This window comes from Cryptomeria japonica, chromosome 5 (genome assembly GCF_030272615.1).
Source record: "Cryptomeria japonica chromosome 5, Sugi_1.0, whole genome shotgun sequence".
Lineage (NCBI taxonomy): Eukaryota > Viridiplantae > Streptophyta > Pinopsida > Cupressales > Cupressaceae > Cryptomeria > Cryptomeria japonica.
In genome coordinates this window covers 920,950,304-920,967,583 of record NC_081409.1, presented here as the reverse complement: position 1 = coordinate 920,967,583, position 17,280 = coordinate 920,950,304, and the positions used below count along the sequence as shown (strand labels likewise).

Here is a 17,280-nt window from a genome sequence, read left to right as displayed (position 1 = left end):
GTGCTTTTCTTAATGGTGATTTACATGAAGAAATTTATATGTCTCAACCTCCTGGTTTTATTAAAGAAGGTAATGCACACTTAGTTTGTAAATTAAAGAAATCAATTTATGGATTAAAGCAATCTCCTAGGGAGTGGTATTCAAAGATTAATGAATTCTTTCTTTCTCAAGGCTTTATTAGAAGTAAAAATGATCCTAACTTGTATATTAAACATAGTGAAGATGATATTATAATTATTATCTTGTATGTAGATGATTTGATTCTTACTTCAAGTTCCAATACTTTGATTTCTGATATTAAGTTTCAACTTAATCAAAAATTTCAGATGACTGATTTAGGTCTTTTACATTATTTCTTAGGAATGCAAATTTGGCAAACCTCTAAAGGAATTTTCTTATCTCAAAGTAAATATGCTCAAGATCTCATAGATAAGTTTAAAATGAATGATGCTCATCATGTTTCAATTCCTATTGAATTAGGCACTAAGTTAATGCTTGATATGCAAACTCCTCTTGTTGATGCTACTTTGTATAGACAATTAGTTGGAAGTTTAAATTATTTAACTCTTACTAGGCCAGATATTGCTTATAGTGTTGGTTTGGTTTCAAGATTCATGTCTAAACCTCAACAAACACACTTTAAAGTTGCTAAAAGAATTTTAAGATATATTAAAGGAACAATTAATGTAGGTTTGTTTTATGATGCAAATTCTGATTTTACTTTAAAAGGTTTTACTGATTCCGATCTAGGTGGAGATCCCAATGATGGGAAATCTACTTGTGGTTATTGTTTTTTTGTTGGTTCAGGAGCAATTTCTTGGAATAGTAAAAAGCAACAATCTACCTCTCTTGGATCCACTGAAGCTGAGTACAAAGGATGCACTAATGCTTCCAAAGAAGTCTTGTGGCTTAGAAGATTACTTGAAGATTTGGGTCTACCTCAACACGAACCAACTCCATTGTATTGTGACAACCAAAGTGCCATTGCCTTGGCTAAAAATCCAGTTTTCCATGCAAGGACAAAACACATTGCTCTCCAACACCACTTTATTAGAGAACAAATTGAAGACAAGCAAGTTTCACTCCTCTATTGCAAGGGGGAAGACCAAGTTGCAGATATTTTGACCAAGCCACTTTGTAAAGAAAAGTTCCAATTTCATTGTAAAAATCTTGGATTACAACCCATTGAAGGGTTTGATGTAAGCTCCCCAAGTAAAGCTTAAGGGGGGGTGTTAGAATATTTAAGCTTTACTTAGCTTAGGTTTATTTTTTTATTTATTTAGTTTAGGATATTCCTTTGGAATTCCTACATGTAATTTGTCCTCTAGTACATGTGTGAGGACAAGTCATTTCTTTTATTTTCCTTTATTAAAGAATATTAGATTTCCTCCATAAGAGGATGTGGACACATGGCACACACATTTTATGAATGGTGGCATTCATAGATTTGGGAGTTACTTTGTAACTCCTCTCCTCATCTCTACTTAAGAGATGTCCTCTCTCTCATTTTTTCTTAATGACAATATTGTAAAGAGCTTCTTGCTCTCTCTCTCTCTCTTTCATTTTTAGGCATTGCCTCATTCATAATATCACAAGGGGTTTTTCTTTGCTTTTCCCCTTTCAAAAGTTCTTGTGCCTCCTTCTTCACATTTGGGTGATGCTCCAAGTTTATTGCTTTTCTCATGGTAACAATTACTTCATCATAAACTTTCTTGGATTAATTTTCCTTTCCTTGCTCTTTTATTTCCTTTCAAATACCCTGTGTGTCCTAGGAAGGATTTGACTCCCGTGACATCTGTCGGCGCCTCCATTTCCACTATCACCCGAATCTTGTCTGGGTCAGTCTTGAGTCCAGCCTTACACACTGTGTCCTAACAGCGTCCCTTGAGGCACCATAAATCTGCATTTTTTGGGATTGAGTGCTAGGCGGGCTCGCCTGCATCTCTCCATGCATTCGCCAAGTGCGGCCAGATGTGCATCTTGGTTACTGTAGATGGACCAGTCGTCAAGGAATGCCCTGAAGTTCCCTACTAACATCTTTTCAAATATGTGAAGGATTATCCATTGAAATGTCGCTGGCGCGTTGCATAATCTGAACGGCATTCGATTATACGCGTACACGCCATCCTCCACTATGAAGGTGGTTTTTAATTTGTCCTCTTCGGCAATGGATATCTGGTTATACCCAGAAAATCCATCCATAAATGAATAAATTTCATGACCGGCCACTTCCTCCAAGATGCCATACGTAAATGGTATTGGAAACGGGTCTTTTATGGTGACTGCGTTAAGGCATCTGAAATCCACGCAGATTCGGATTTGGTTTGCCTCCTTTTTAAGGGATATCACTATGGGCGACACCCACTCGTTGGTCTGCACTTTAAAAATAATCCTGGCTTCGAGCATACGTTCAATTTCATCATTCACTCTCGCCGCATAGTTTTTATTCATTCTGTATGGCCTCTTCCGTACAGGTACGGCCCCAGGTACGAGTGAAATTTGGTGTACACACAGTTTTGGCGGCACTCCTTTGAGGTCCTTATACGTCCAAGCGAATACATCCTTGTATTCCATGAATATTTTAAACGCGGCGACTTTCAGGACTGGATTCCAGTTGTTGCTAACCAGGATGTTCCTTGGCTTTGCTTCCGTGCCGAGGTTTGTAGGTTTTATGGACTCTTCGTATCGGATTGGTTTCGTCATGTCAAACCTGTGCGCTGGTACTTCGTTGATAGGGGCATCCCCTTCGGTGTATTCCTCGTACGCTGGCAGAAATTCATTCTCGTCCGACTCATCCTCAACCTGCAAGATGTTGCACCCATACAGCAGCTCGTAGTCCTCCATTTGCCAGTGGAAGAGGCCATTAAGGGAATCGGTCTCGTCCTCGGAACAACCTTGGATTCCCAGGACGCCTTCCTCGTTCGGTTCCCTTCCGTACTTTCCTCGTCAACTCCGCCGTCGCCGTCTGATTCCGATTCTGACGCAAGTTCTTCACTCACAAGTTGTGTTTTCATGTCGATAATAAATTTTCGCTCGGCTTTCTCCATTGACAACGTGTTACGCTTCCTGTTGTGATTCACTCTGGCTGCCACCAACCACCCTCTGCCCAGAATGGCATCGTATCCTTTCTTGGCGAGCGGAATCACCACGAAGTCGAGGACAAATGGTTTCTTGCCAAGCTGCTTACAGGTTTCTTTCGGAAACACATTCACTCCGGACCCGCCGTCGACAATAGTGTCAGTCAAAATGGGTAATCCCATTTTTACCACCGCCGGGTGCTGACCACTGTATAGTGTCAGGACCAATGGGTCTGTAGGTGTTCCGCCGGAAACATCCGTATTCCGGGTCGCCTGACTGTGCGGAGTTACTTGCACCGTACGTAGGAGTGCCGTACGTAATTGCGGCATCGTTTCCAGGAGGTCCTTCATCTTCACAGGTACTTCAATCTGCAGCATTTGCTTCAGGATATTTTCCTCGGCCTCTGAGCGGAAAGTACTTGCCGCTTCCTGGGTGTTCCCTTGTGCCAACATTTCCTTCGCTACTTCAGCCGTCGCCTCCAGTGCTCGCTGCTTCTCCATGCGGGGGTCAGGGTATGTGGCCTTCTTTGCCTGTGACCGCGTGATTGCCAATACCTGTTCCTCCGTCCTGTCAATGTTGAGCAGGTTCACTCTAGACTTTGGGCAAGTTCCATCATCGTGGTCTCCAGGCCCACACCATTTGCATAGTTTTTGTGGAGTTTCTTTTGAGGTGCATTCCCTAGCAAAGTGGCCCCATTGATTGCAAGCTCGGCATTGAATCATTGGCCGTCTCTTTGCATCATATTGGATCCGGCTCTTATTATTAATATTGGTCTTCCCCCCTCGCCGGTTGTTTCGGTATCCGCCGGATGATGCACTATTGTTGGCGGTTTGCGAAGTTCCGACGACCGGCTGCTCTTGCGTGAAGAGAACTTGTTGGCTCCTGGTTTTCATATTGTAGGAACATTCCTTTGTCAAATGTCCCGCAATATGACAAATGTCGCAGAAAGCCTTCTTGGGGCAGGACCCCTTGGTGTGTCCGTCACTCCTACAGTCGGTACACCACACGTCATTTTCTTCAGTCTTACTTGTACTCCTCTTCATGGCTTTGAATTCTTTCAGCATTCGTTCCATGTCCTTTTGGAGAGCGTGCACCTTTTTACTCGCTTCGCCACCGCTGCTGCTTTCCCCGTCAGAGTCTTCATCATCGTGAGATGAGTATTTATTACTTTTCTTCTTCTTTGATGTTTTGTATTCGCTCTCTAGGTCCATCGCCCTATTATAGGCGTCCTCATATGACGTCGGGGGTACAATTTTCATCTTTTTTCGTAGGGAGGATTTCAATCCTTCAACGAACCATCATTTCTTCAATCCCTCTGCTGGTTGGCTTTCGATTTTACCCAACAATTCCTTCAGCCTCCTGCTGTATGCCTGTACTGTCTCCTTGATACCTTGTTTGGTACTGTATATCTCCATTACAATTTCATTGTCATCACGGAGCAACCGAAACTCCTTCGTGAATTCCTTCTGTAGATTGGCCCACGTGGCCACTTTTTGCTTGTCCACATCGGAGTACCAATCTATGGCAACTCCACGTAACGTGGCTGGGAACTGTTGTACCCAGTCATCTTGGTTTGTCACTCCGTTGGTGGACCAAATGGTTTCACATGTACGGTAGTGCCGTAAGGGGTCTTCCTTGCCGTCCCCGGTGAACTTTGGCAATTTTTGTTTACTCGCCATCTCGAGTCGTCTTCCTAGGGGTGGCTGTGCCTGTGTCTGTGGCCCTGTGCTGCTTCCTTCGGTGGCGCTGGTGGTGTGTCCTGCGTGGGCGACTGGAGGTACGGTGTTTTGCCTGTTGTGTGTGGCACCTACACCCGTACTGTTGCCCTCCCCTTCGCTCTCACCCGTGCCCACTCCTGGTTCCCGTTGGTGATCTTCACTCCGTGGTGTAAGGGATAAGTTTCTAAACTGATCCCGAGTCTCCTCGACTAGATTTCACCGTAACCTTGTTTCTTCCAGAAACTCTTCGTGGCTCCGCGCCCTACGGTGTTCTGGCGACGCGTAGGAATTTCCCTTGGCTTTTGCACCCTCCGTGACACCTCCGTGACACCTCCGTGGTTCCCTTCAAGCCACCCTTCGGTAGGTCGTCCTTCGGCAAGTTGCCTCAGCCTCCATCTCCATTCTACTCGCTGGTCCAGAATCAAGGCCCTCTGCGCGGCCTCCCACTCGTTCGTTTCTGCTTTTTTATTTTTATCTTTATTCAATAGGTTGGGCATTAATTGCCACACATTTCCATAACTCACAACACATAAATCAAAACACGTCTTTATTAATTCCTTTCGTCAAATACAACTCGTGTCAATGACACTTTTATTTGAATATAAAAAGTTCAAGGTTCAATTCCCTCCTGGCCTGGCGCTATCCCGTTTTGCTTCCCGTCGACTGCTTTCTTCGTAGTGTTGAAGGATTTGTTGGTGTCGCTCTTCCTGGGCAATCTCCTCGAGACGAGCCTGTTGTGCCAACGATGCCTGCGCAAGCAACCGGGGAAGGTGGTTCATCAACTGGTTTACTGCCGGGCTAACCTCTAGCGCTGTGCACACGACACTTGGTGGGATTTCCGCCTCCGCCGCCTCTCGTCGGATGTAGGTCTGGATGGCTACCTGGAGCAAAATTGAAAGTTCTCTCGTTGCCGTGTCTTCTCCTGTGTAAAGTTCTGTTCGCACGTCGTCGGTCTTTGGGTTTATTTCACCAACGGGTAGGCCCATCGTGTCCGTGCGCCATCCGTGTCTTCCGTTCCCGAGTACGTCTAGGCAATGACGCCAAATGTTTACCCTCTCGGGTGAATAACTTAAAGCATACAGAGAAAACATGTAATGAAGAATAATAATGCCATAGATATCAGACAAGTATAAGAGATGTTATTCCATTCATAATTCCGTGTGTTGCAAGTTACATTCTGAAGTATATAAAGATACTGAGGGGCCAACCGTCGCACCGCAACTACCACCCCTCGGTTGGCAACTAACCAACACAATTACAACTTAATTAACTAGTCGTATTTCCGTATACAATAATGCCGCCAACATGAAGCAAACCTTTTGTAAAGATAACTTGTGTTTTAATAAATATAAGAAGATACTTTGTTGCTGGGTTTTTCACCTTCAAGAGGAAGGTTTTCCCAGGGTACATACTCTGCATTTTGTGTGAATTATATTCTATCTAATCTGATCATAAAACTTCATTCAAGTGTATGTTTTAACTGTTGATCATTGAACTCAAATATGAAAATTCTGCAACACATAAAAACAATCTTTAGACATTGAGCAAACAGATTGTTAAAATACCGGTTTTAAGAATGCAATCGGTAAGAGTGCCAATTGTTTGACAAAATACCATCATTGCTGAGTGGGTGAAAGAAGTGCAAAAAATTCAGTTGCAAGTAGGGGGTAGCTTACTACAGTTTTCAATGAAATCATATGCTGGTATTTATTGTGTATTTTAGGAGAAAATTTATGATTGGCATGGGATAGATTGTTCCAGTCAGTAATGCAGCCTTGGGATCAATGCTAGGTTGGAAAGAAGAGATAAAATAGATTTTTTAATATGGAAAATTGCCTACATATTTAGGAGTTCAAAATTACATAGATATTGCAATGGTGATATTATAATTAGATCATGAATTCAAATGGATATTATGGTGAGGCCAAACCCATGAATTATAGTGTGGTTTATAATTTTTTCAATGACTTGAATCTTGGGTTGTCCTCCAGTGGTCTCAACACAGTTGTTTTCTTCTTTCTGTAGTAGAAGGCTAACCAAGGCCATACAGGATGCATGCCAACCAATTTAACAATAGTCTGCATATCCTTGTTAGCACTCATCTTAATTATCTTAACTGTTTTTCCAATAATTGTATTTGTTCAATACTTAGTAACTTGTTATTAGAGCAAGAAATCATATTTGACAGATAACTATACATCGTTTTTAATAAAATCATTTCATTTCTAGAGCAATGTAGAATGCATCTATATGTTTTGAGTAAGAAATTTATATATAACTAGTATGTTTTTGTCAAAGCCTTTCTTAGGCCTTAGGGCTGTAAATAAAGGCTGCACATTCTTCACCTCAGTGTTTTAGGATAGGCTCTTTCACATGGTATAATGTCTTTTGTTATCATTTTGACAAATTATATTCCACTCTTTGAAATAGATATGTTGGCTGCTAATGTTAAGGAACAATAGAATTTTAAAATGTGAATCAATTTTGAAATACTTTAGCTTCCTTATAATACTTTTTATATCTTAGCAGATTACATTGAAAAGAAGGCAATATCAATGGGACTGGAGAGATTGTTTCTGCTGACTACTCGTGCAACAGATTGGTATGATATCTTTGAAAATCTATTCTGCTGTATTGTCAGGATTTGTTACTGTAGTAATTTTGTCAGGCATGATATGCTGATTTTTGTACGCTTCATTAAGTGTAGATAGAAGAAGTCCGTATTTTTATCTGGATCAATTTTGGCCTTATGATGTTCATGATTCTATGTAATATTTATATAGATCATTTTGTTTTTTGGTTATTTACAGTCATATTGATGTTGAGTCAAAATATAATTGCTTGATTTCACATGCAAAAACATGACTCAGGTAGGATTTGCAGAACTAAATGATTAATACTTGTGAAATTGAGAATAACATACATTGTAAATATGTACATCTAAAAGGGTGATTATTAGAATGGGCACGACCTTTGGTATGTAATATTCATAACATCATTACCTATCAATTCACTCTTTGTAGTTAGTCCTCTACGAATATTATTAGTAAAAACTTGCAACAGATTAGTTGAATTTATGATATTTTGCAAGAATTTTCCAAGTTAGTTTTGTGCAAAAGTTCTTGTATTCTACTTGATTCATATTCAGAAGGACAAGCAGATGCTAATTTGCTAACAGCTATCAACTGAGTATGGGTAACTTGGACTTTACTGAGTATTTAATGGCTAATTTGCTAATAGTTATCAACTGAGTATGGGTAACTTGGACTTTACATGAGTATTTAATGGCTTTGAATTTCTTTGTGACAAGAAAATTTTTATTGCATACTGGGAGCAATTGGCATCATGTTGAGGCATGACAGGTAACTCGATTAGAGGCTAGAGTGAATAGTGGGGAAGATGATGACTTATGATAGAATGGAATTTTATCAGATAGAGGGTAGTTCTATTTTATTCCATTTTATTTTAAAGAGTAGCATGTTCTTAGGTACGAAATATACAACCATTAAACAAAACAGTGAGTGCAACACCCTTTAGCCTTGTGAGAAGTGACACTTCATTTTGTAAGGGTTTTATTAAAGCTGTGTATCAAAATTATGAAAACCACATCTCAGAGTGAGAAGTATAAACAATTGAAGATACATGGATGCATGTACTTGGCTTTGGGGGAGAACATATTTGCATATCTGTTACTACTATTACCTACTCATAAGAGCTAGATTCTATGTACACCTTATTTTTGCTTTACTGACAGCTACACTTGTAGGTGCATTCATCTCGTGAAGCATATGTTCATGCATATGCTAGGATAGGCCTGGGCTGACCTATGGTACTTTGTGACAGATGTGTCACCAGCCATCCTTCCTTGTATCACTGTCATATCATCTTTATATAAGCAGATATATACTGTCCCCCTGATTCTCTCTCAGACCCTCCTATTCATTTTTCGTCTGCTTGTAGCTGACTAGACTCAGTAGATTGTGCCAAAATTTGTTTATAAAATAAATATTAGTTAGATGAAGGTATAAAATGTGTAGAAGTTAGTCGGCTATTTGGTGAATAAATCTGTCATGTAATTGTGTTTATTGTTCCCAACAAGTAGTTGTTACTTGATAGTTCTTGGTGGTTGGTAATCTTAACCAACCGCGGGCTACTATTTATGTACTCATTTTGTGTCGGAAAACCTATTATTGTCATGTACACATTGCATGTTAGAATTAAATAGTAGCCCGTGGTGTAATTGTGTTTATTGTTCCCAACAAGTAGTTGTTACTTGATAGTTCTTGGTGGTTGGTAATCTTAACCAACTGCGGGCTACTATTTATGTACTCATTTTGTGTCGGAAAACCTATTATTGTCATGTACACATTGCATGTTAGAATTAAAGCTTTATCTTTATGAAGTTATAATTGGTATTCCTATGTTCTGTATGTAAGTTACACTACGTTTACTCTGTATGTAAATACTAAATAGTATAATCGTACTCGAGTAAACATTCAGCGTTGTTGCCGAGACGAATCTAGAAAATATATTTCATAGATAGGCAGTAGGGCAATGTAATGGCCGACTGATAGAAGAACCCGAAGCAACCAAAACTGAATAGGATGAGTACCTGATAGAAGACGAATTGATGCAAGACTTGGCGTCCTTGTGGGAGAAATTCGTTGTCAACTCATATGTTTGAAGAAAGGCTCTCTAGTGAGAGGTCCGTGAGAGTGCCGTCCAAGATAACTTGACAGTGAATGGTGAGGTTGACCATCTGCTCCGAAGACTACTAAGGTGGTTGGCACATAACTTGTAATATCCCCATTTTTGAAACCAAACATTGTGTGGTCCAGGCATGGTGGGCATTTGGACTTAGCAAGAATAAGTAAATAAAGATGTTTACTAGTCTTCATTACGTATTTTTGATATGCAGCAAACAGTTTTGAGAAAGCTTCTTGTATTATCTTTATAAATGATAATAATATTCTAAGCCCATGCAACAAAGGACAATGAAGAATATAGGCAATCGTATAAGGAAAGATAACAAACAGTTCTATGTTTATAGATAGCAAATGGAAGACTTAAAAAGCAAGGATAAGAAAGGATGATAAAAGTGCAGAGAAGAAGCAATTAAAGAATATGAATAAATATGTTAAGTACAATAATTCATAATGGGTATTCCAAGTATGGTAGGGACTTTACCAAGACGGCCAGTGATTAGTAGAACAATGACTTAGTCCTTAATGCAACGATTTGAAGAATAGAACAACGTCTAGTTATTAAAGAACAACTTCAGACTATACTAGTTGACCATACTTGAAGAACTACTAATATTGAAATGTTAAGGAGTCAACCTCATTAAGACAACAACTCATATAGCGGACAAGGATTATCATAAAGTAACGACTGTACAAGAAGAAAACAGTAACTCATTATTAAGTATTATATGTAGCGATTACAATCATGTTATAGCAGTGAATAATCAATGCAAAAGATATGATTTACTTCTGAAGATAGTGCAAAGTCAATGACTAAACACTAAAGCAATGATTCATATTAATGTTTAGTTAATAAGCAAAAAGTTAGCAATGAGAAAAGGTGCGATACATTGGAGTATACAATCATACATTATGCAATGAATTAAATAAGGCAGGAAGCGATTGACAATAACACCAATTAGTATGAAGATCAAAGGGTGCTATTAATGATGAAGAAATAAAAAGTTTATAAAATGCAAATGGTGCGATTAGGGGAAAGGTGGCAGTACTGAAAGGTTATGTCCATTCAAAAGGATGCCTTTCTAAATAGAGACATAAGGTATAAAAGACACTTGAAATTCATTGAGAGAAGTGTGAAGAATATTGGGAATCTATATTTAGTGCTCATATTGTTGTGTTTGTTATAAGTTGTTTTAACAACTTGTGTAGGGAGAACTGTATTGAGAAAATTCAGGAAAGGCATGTCCTATATATGTAGTGTCTCAAATGCTTTGACAGATATACAAATTGTAATATTTTGTGTGCTGCTCTGAAAGTTTAATTTGGTATCAGAGCCCTTTTTTTTTTCTTTGGCAGCATAGCTGAGTTGAATGGGGCCAAAGTCAAGCCTATGTTCATGAAGGGGTCGCACTGTTTTTATCAGATTTTCTAATCGGCTCCAGACCATAGACACAGCCTTCACTCAGCGGTTTTGGTGGATGTTTTTTTTCTTTATCAGATTGGGCCATATTTTTTCAAGTCATTGGCCAGTTCTACTATCTACTGTGGTGATTGACAGTGGTGCTTTGACTTCTACGGAGGTGAGAGATGCCCTGCGTCCATTCTCAAGCAATTTTCTGTGATTAATGCAAGTAGCTTCCTTAGTTGGCATCGCAATTTTTTTTGAGCATTTGGATCTGTCTTTCATGACCCTTGGATCGTGGCTCTTCTCGAATTGTGGCTGCTCAACCATTTCAGCAGATCGACACTTTTTGAATTCATTAATGGCTTGGCTGGCCGAGAATGCTCACTGACTGATAGATTGGTGTCTTGAGCTTCATGTACTCTTTGCTGAGTTGGGAACTAGTGTATCTTCTTTGATTGATGCATTAAACATTAATGTCGAGAATTGTGATTTCAAAGTCTGTGTGCATGCTGCGCCATCATTAATGATAACAGAGCCTATGGATTTGGTGACAAGTGCATAGCAAGCACTCATCCTTTGAGCATTTAAAGTTGACAGTCTGCTAAAGGATAAGTGTTTTTTTAAATTTTTATGGCACTTTAATATTTTCAATCAAGTTAAATAAAATATTGTTTATTGTTAAAACAAGTCATTAGTAATGTCTTAGGCTTATTGTCTAATAAGTTTTTTAAATAAAATCAATTGTCCTTGTATCAAAGTGTTATAGTCAAGGTGCATTATCAGTTGAGTCCGACACCTTTAATTGAGTAGTCATGGATAAATTAAGTTTCGTTGAGAAATTCGATGGTAGAGACTTTCATACATGGCAGATACAAATGCAGCTACACTTTATAGAAAAAGATCTTTGGGATGTTGTCAAGCTGAACTAGTCACACCAACTGATGTAAATGAACTCGTCAAGTGGAATATCAAAGATCAAAAAGCTTTGGGAACCATTGGTCTCGGCTTGTCAAAAGCATACTTACACCATGTGGATTTTGCAAAATCGACAAAAGAGATTTGGGAGTCATTAAACAAGCTCTTTGGATCTGAAGCAGAAAGTGCAAAGACAACATTGAAGCAGAGTTTGTATGGATTAAAGATGGAGAAAGGTACTCTCTCCTAAATCAGCTAGTTGGGATTAATGAGAAGGCAAAAGATGATGATGCCAAAGCAATACTTCTGAATAGTTTGCCTAAACATATGTTTAGAATGGTGTTCACTTTAAGAAAGGTAACCATTAGTCTTGAAGGAGTAATATCTATTCTACTTGATCATAATGAAGACTCGGAGTCTGAAGAGGTCTTATTTGTACATAAGAAAACAAGAAAAGGCAAATACAAATCCAAACATATTCCTTCAAAAGGAAAATAAAATGCTTCTATTGTAATGAAATAGGACATGTAGTTCTGAATTCTAAGAAGAGTGCACAAGATCTACTAGATGATAAATTAGATCATCACGCTTCCGTAGCTGAAGAAACTGATTTGGAAAACCATGCCAATGATGAAGAGTTATCATGCCCCGGTGATGAAGAATATGTGCTTTAGATAAATTCAACTTTGGAGGCAGGAGGCAACGAAGGAAGGAGGACAATCAACGCCCTCTAGTCAGTCACCAATGATGGGGCTGCTTATCAGCTTTGGTGGCGTTTTATTTTCTAGTATGTAGCATGATATGATTTTCATTGTTCCCGGTTGTGTGAATAAGTGGAATTTCAAATTGTGGGGGGGGGATATAACCAATGTTCCATTCCCATTTGTGATATGTATGTTGATTCCTCTATAACTTCCCTATGCAAAATATTGTATTGAATAAAAGCACTAGTGTAATGCAGTTCATGGATCTTGAAAGGGTTTGTGGGAGGATCCAAAAAACCACATGAGGTGGACAGTTACATCTTGCAAAATTGAATAGTTACATCTTTTAACTGCCTCTCTTCATCATTCAAACTAATCCGCTTATTATTCAGATCTCACCTTTCCATAATTAATTTCTTATTTCTCTTAAATCGCATATGTATGGTAATCACTGCCTTATGATAATTGCTGATTATCATTTATTTACTTTATTTGCTAATTAATTGATTTTGACTTCCCTTGGGCAGTGATAATGTATTTACTTATGTTTGATGCTATTTTCCTTTGAATGATATAATCATCTTTGGATAATCGATCATTGTAATCTCTTCTCAATAATAAATGTTAATTATGGTGGTGGTCATGCGATAATATCAATGTGATCGCGGACTGTTCACTTCATGGGTTAACAGCGCAATTTATTGCAGATCAATTTGCTTATCAAGATGATGCTTGTTCATACCTTTTTCTCTGTTATTATTTGATAAATATGAAAGTAATATTAATATTTAGTAAATATAAATTATATATTAAATCTTGTTTATTATTATTATTAAGAATTTATTCTATTCTTTTTATTTGGTTATATATATATTCTATATTTTTAGTTGTATTATTATTTATCATTAAATTCTATCATGTCTAGATGGGGACATCACAACGTTCCACCATCTTACCTACCTCTCCTCCTTCCATCCATGAAGAGGTTCAATAGTTGACTATATTTAAACTAAAGATAATTACTCTATCTATTATTGCCATAAAGACTATGATTAATAATGGTACTAAGATGCTATAAATGACTTGATTTTAGTATTACAGAGATGTTAATGCTTTATATTTATTATTTCTAGTAGGACATGGCTGAATTCAATTTATAATCTCATAACCTTAACTAGTTATTTAATACTATCAAAGAAATTGACTAAGACACTATAATACTGAGTTCACATTACTCTAACAGATTAAAGCTAGTGTAGCATACACTGTATGGGAATTTATGTTACAGACTTAATAATATTTAACAGAGTATTATCCATACCTGCTGCCTCCCTGTTTATCTTTCTAACAGCAGATTTATACCTTCTGGTTGTAGACTGAATGCCTTCAATGATTTTGCCAGTGTGTAGCGTTTATTTCCTTCCTTTTTTCTTCTACTTCTTACCTCCTAACCTTCCCTGTATCCCCCTCAAATGATTGCTTTATACCTGTGTTGGTGACTAGTGGGTCACGTGGGGAGGACATGCCTCTCGCTATGGCCACCCTTCATTAATACGTAGTGCCTTTTGGTTTTTATTAAGTTAGGTGCGGTGTTCTTTAGATCACACCTTCCTTAACATTGGTAGTTTTAACTGATGTTAATGAACTAGTGTGGGGTTATGAATACCAATGTTGTTTCATTTACTATTACAAATAATTAATTAATTAACAATTGTTATTTGTTTATCAACTAGTCAGTTTCATAAGGAAGGTTTTCCCAGGGTATCTTGGTGTTCATACTATTCATTGTGGTGAATTTTGTTTCTGCTATAATCTGATCACTTAAATTTAACATGGTATCAGAGCCACGGTGAAAGAAGATTGTGATCAGATTCTCTACAACTTCTAAGTATTCTCTCCTCTCTCTCTTTGTCGAGTAGTATCTCAAAGTCTCAAAAATGGTGAACGGTTTTAAAGTCAAAGATAGGCTTGAAGGCGCATTTAACTTCACCTCATGGAAGTTTAGATTGCTCATTGCACTTGAAGAAAATGATCTTCTTCAATTCGTGGAGGGAAAGGATTTATCCGAACCTGAAGATCACGAGGGGAAGCTTCAATTCAAGAAAAATGCCATCAAAGCAAAGAAGATATTAATCGACTCTGTGAGGGATCACTTGGTGCCTCTCATCTCCAAGATGACAATTGCGAGAGATATGTTCAAAACCTTGGAAGATTTATATGAGATTAACAACGTAAGTAGGGCTCTTGCCTTGAGGCAACAACTCCACCAAGTGAAGATGGCAAAGGGAGATTCAGTCATCACCTACTTCATGAAAATTTGAGAATTAAGAGATCAACTAAGCGCAATTGGGGATCAAGTGATTGATAAAGACCTTGTCATGCTAGCTTTGAATGGTTTGCCTTATTCATGGGAGCCATTTATCCAAAGCATAAGTGGAAGATCCAAATTACCTAAGTTTGATCGACTCCGTGAAGATTGTATTCAAGAAGAATCAAGATTGACCGCTAGAGGAATTATCAAGAGTTCTCAAAATGAAGATACACATGTTCTTGCCACTCAATCTAACAAGAAACGTAAGAATTGGAAAAAGGGCAACTTCAAAAGGAATAGAGACTTGAAATCAGATTCTGCACCTGATTCCAGGAAGAGGAAGAAAGATCTCTCTCGCATCCAGTGTTTTAGGTGTGACAAGTTTGGTCACTTTGCAAAGGATTGTTTGACAAGACCTAATCATCAAGGAGCAAACATCAATGAAGTCTCATCTCAGAAGGAGGTTGAAGATAACTCCAATGGTTTTCTTTTCATATCGGCATTATCAAGCAATGTTCTTGTGGACAGTGATACCTGGTTAATTGATAGCGGAGCTTCTCGACATATCACTGGTTATCGGGAGCACCTTTCTGATTTAGTGGAGAAAGAGTTACATCTTCAAGTTATTATTGGGGATGATGCACACTATTCTATAAGAGGATTTGGTGCCACATCTCTAAACCTTGAATCTGGAGTTTCTCTACACCTAACTGATGTGTTGTTCGTGCCAGGGATCAAGAGAAACCTTGTGTCTATTTCAGCCTTGGAGGATAAGGGATATCAAATTGCATTTTCTGAAGGAAGAGTTCTTGCTTGGCCTAAGAACTCTAGCATCAAGATTGCTCGTGTGATCGGAAATCGACTTGAGAGTTTGTATAAACTCTCCACTCTTCCAGCTCAAGCTCTTACTCATGATTCTTCCAGTTCCAGCTAACTTTGGCACAAAAGACTTGGACATCTCCACTTTAGGGCTCTTCCATCACTGGAAAAGATGGTAAAAGGTATTCCTAAACTTAATCATGTACATGATAGTACTTTTAAAGGTTGTGCTATGGGTAAAAATATTAAGAGTCCTTTTCATAGCAGTGAAAGTAGGTCTAAAGAAATTCTAGATCTTGTACATTTAGATTTAAGTGGTCCTATGTCAATTCCATCCCTAAGTGGATGTTTGTATTATGTAACTTTTATAGATGACTACTCTAGGAAGACTTGGATTTATTTCTTACGGTCTAATGAGTCTGACGAAGTCCTAGGTAGGTTTAAAGTTCTTGTAGAAAATTTATCTGGAAATCAAATTAAAATTTTAAGGTCTGATAATGGAGGTGAGTACACCTCGGGTAGCTTTCATGATTTCTGTATTGAGGCAGGAATCGAGAGGGAGTTTTGTGTTCCTTACAACCCTCAACAAAATGAGGCTGTTGAAAGGAAGAACAGATCTATTGTTGAAACTGCAAAAGCTATGATTCATGATCAAGACCTTCAGACTTTTCTATGGGCAAAAGCCTCTAGAACAACAATGTATGTTCAGAACAGATGTCCTCATCGGATATTACAAAATATGGCTCCTGAAGAAGCCTTTTTAGGGATCAAGTCTGATATCAGTCACCTGAGAGTATTTGGTTGTCCTGTGTATGTTCATATTCCCAAGGACAATAGAACCAAGTTGGAACCTTCTAGCAAGAGAGGAATATTTGTGGTCTACAATGAAACCTCCAAAGCCTACCAAAGCCTACCGTATTTACATTCCTGGTCAGAAGCAAATAGAAGTTAAGTAGGGATGTCACATTTGAGGAAGATGTTGCATTCAGGAAATGAAAGGGCTCATGCATGGAGATAGATGATGAGACTCCTCAAGACATGGATGTTGATCATGCTCCTGAGATTCAGAGGGAGACTACAAAACCTGATATGAGTTATGATCCAATTGAACCTTTGGATCCCATTGATGGGCCTAGAGATATTGTTGTGTCTCGAAAGAGACCTCTTTGGGCAAGAAACACTATGCGGGAAGCAGAACAATTTGCCGCTCCTAAAGGCACATTCAGAGAAAGTAAAAGACCACAAAGATTTTCTAGTTATGTTGCATTAATGTGTAATCTTATTGAGTTTGAACCTTCTAGTGTAGAGGAAGCCTCAAAACAACAAGTTTGGAAAGATGCAATGGATGAGGAGTATAAATCCATTCTCAAGAATGATGTGTGGGATATTATGCCTAGACCGAAAGGGAAGTCTGTTGTATCTTCCAAGTGGTTGTACAAGATTAAGCATGCAGCTGATGGTAGCATTGAAAAGTAGAAGGCTAGATTTGTGGCTCGTGGCTTCTCTCAACAAGAGGGAATAGACTATGAAGAAACATTTGCTCCTGTTGGTCGCTATACTTCCATTAGAACTATCATTGCCATTGCAACAATTAAGGGATGGAAGTTGCATCAGATGGATGTGAATA

At 38.5% G+C, this 17,280-nt stretch overlaps 1 protein-coding gene across 2 annotated transcripts in view; it reads left to right on the top strand.

Annotated features, from left to right (window-relative positions):
- LOC131066246 (probable amino-acid acetyltransferase NAGS1, chloroplastic) overlaps positions 1 to 17,280 on the top strand; it is a 183,626-nt gene that overhangs the window by 128,078 nt on the left and 38,268 nt on the right. For both annotated transcript variants that reach the window (XM_058000959.2, XM_058000960.2), the window contains one exon: positions 7,326 to 7,398. In XM_058000959.2, the coding sequence (XP_057856942.2) occupies positions 7,326 to 7,398 (73 nt within the window). The remainder of the gene's footprint in view (positions 1 to 7,325; positions 7,399 to 17,280) is intronic.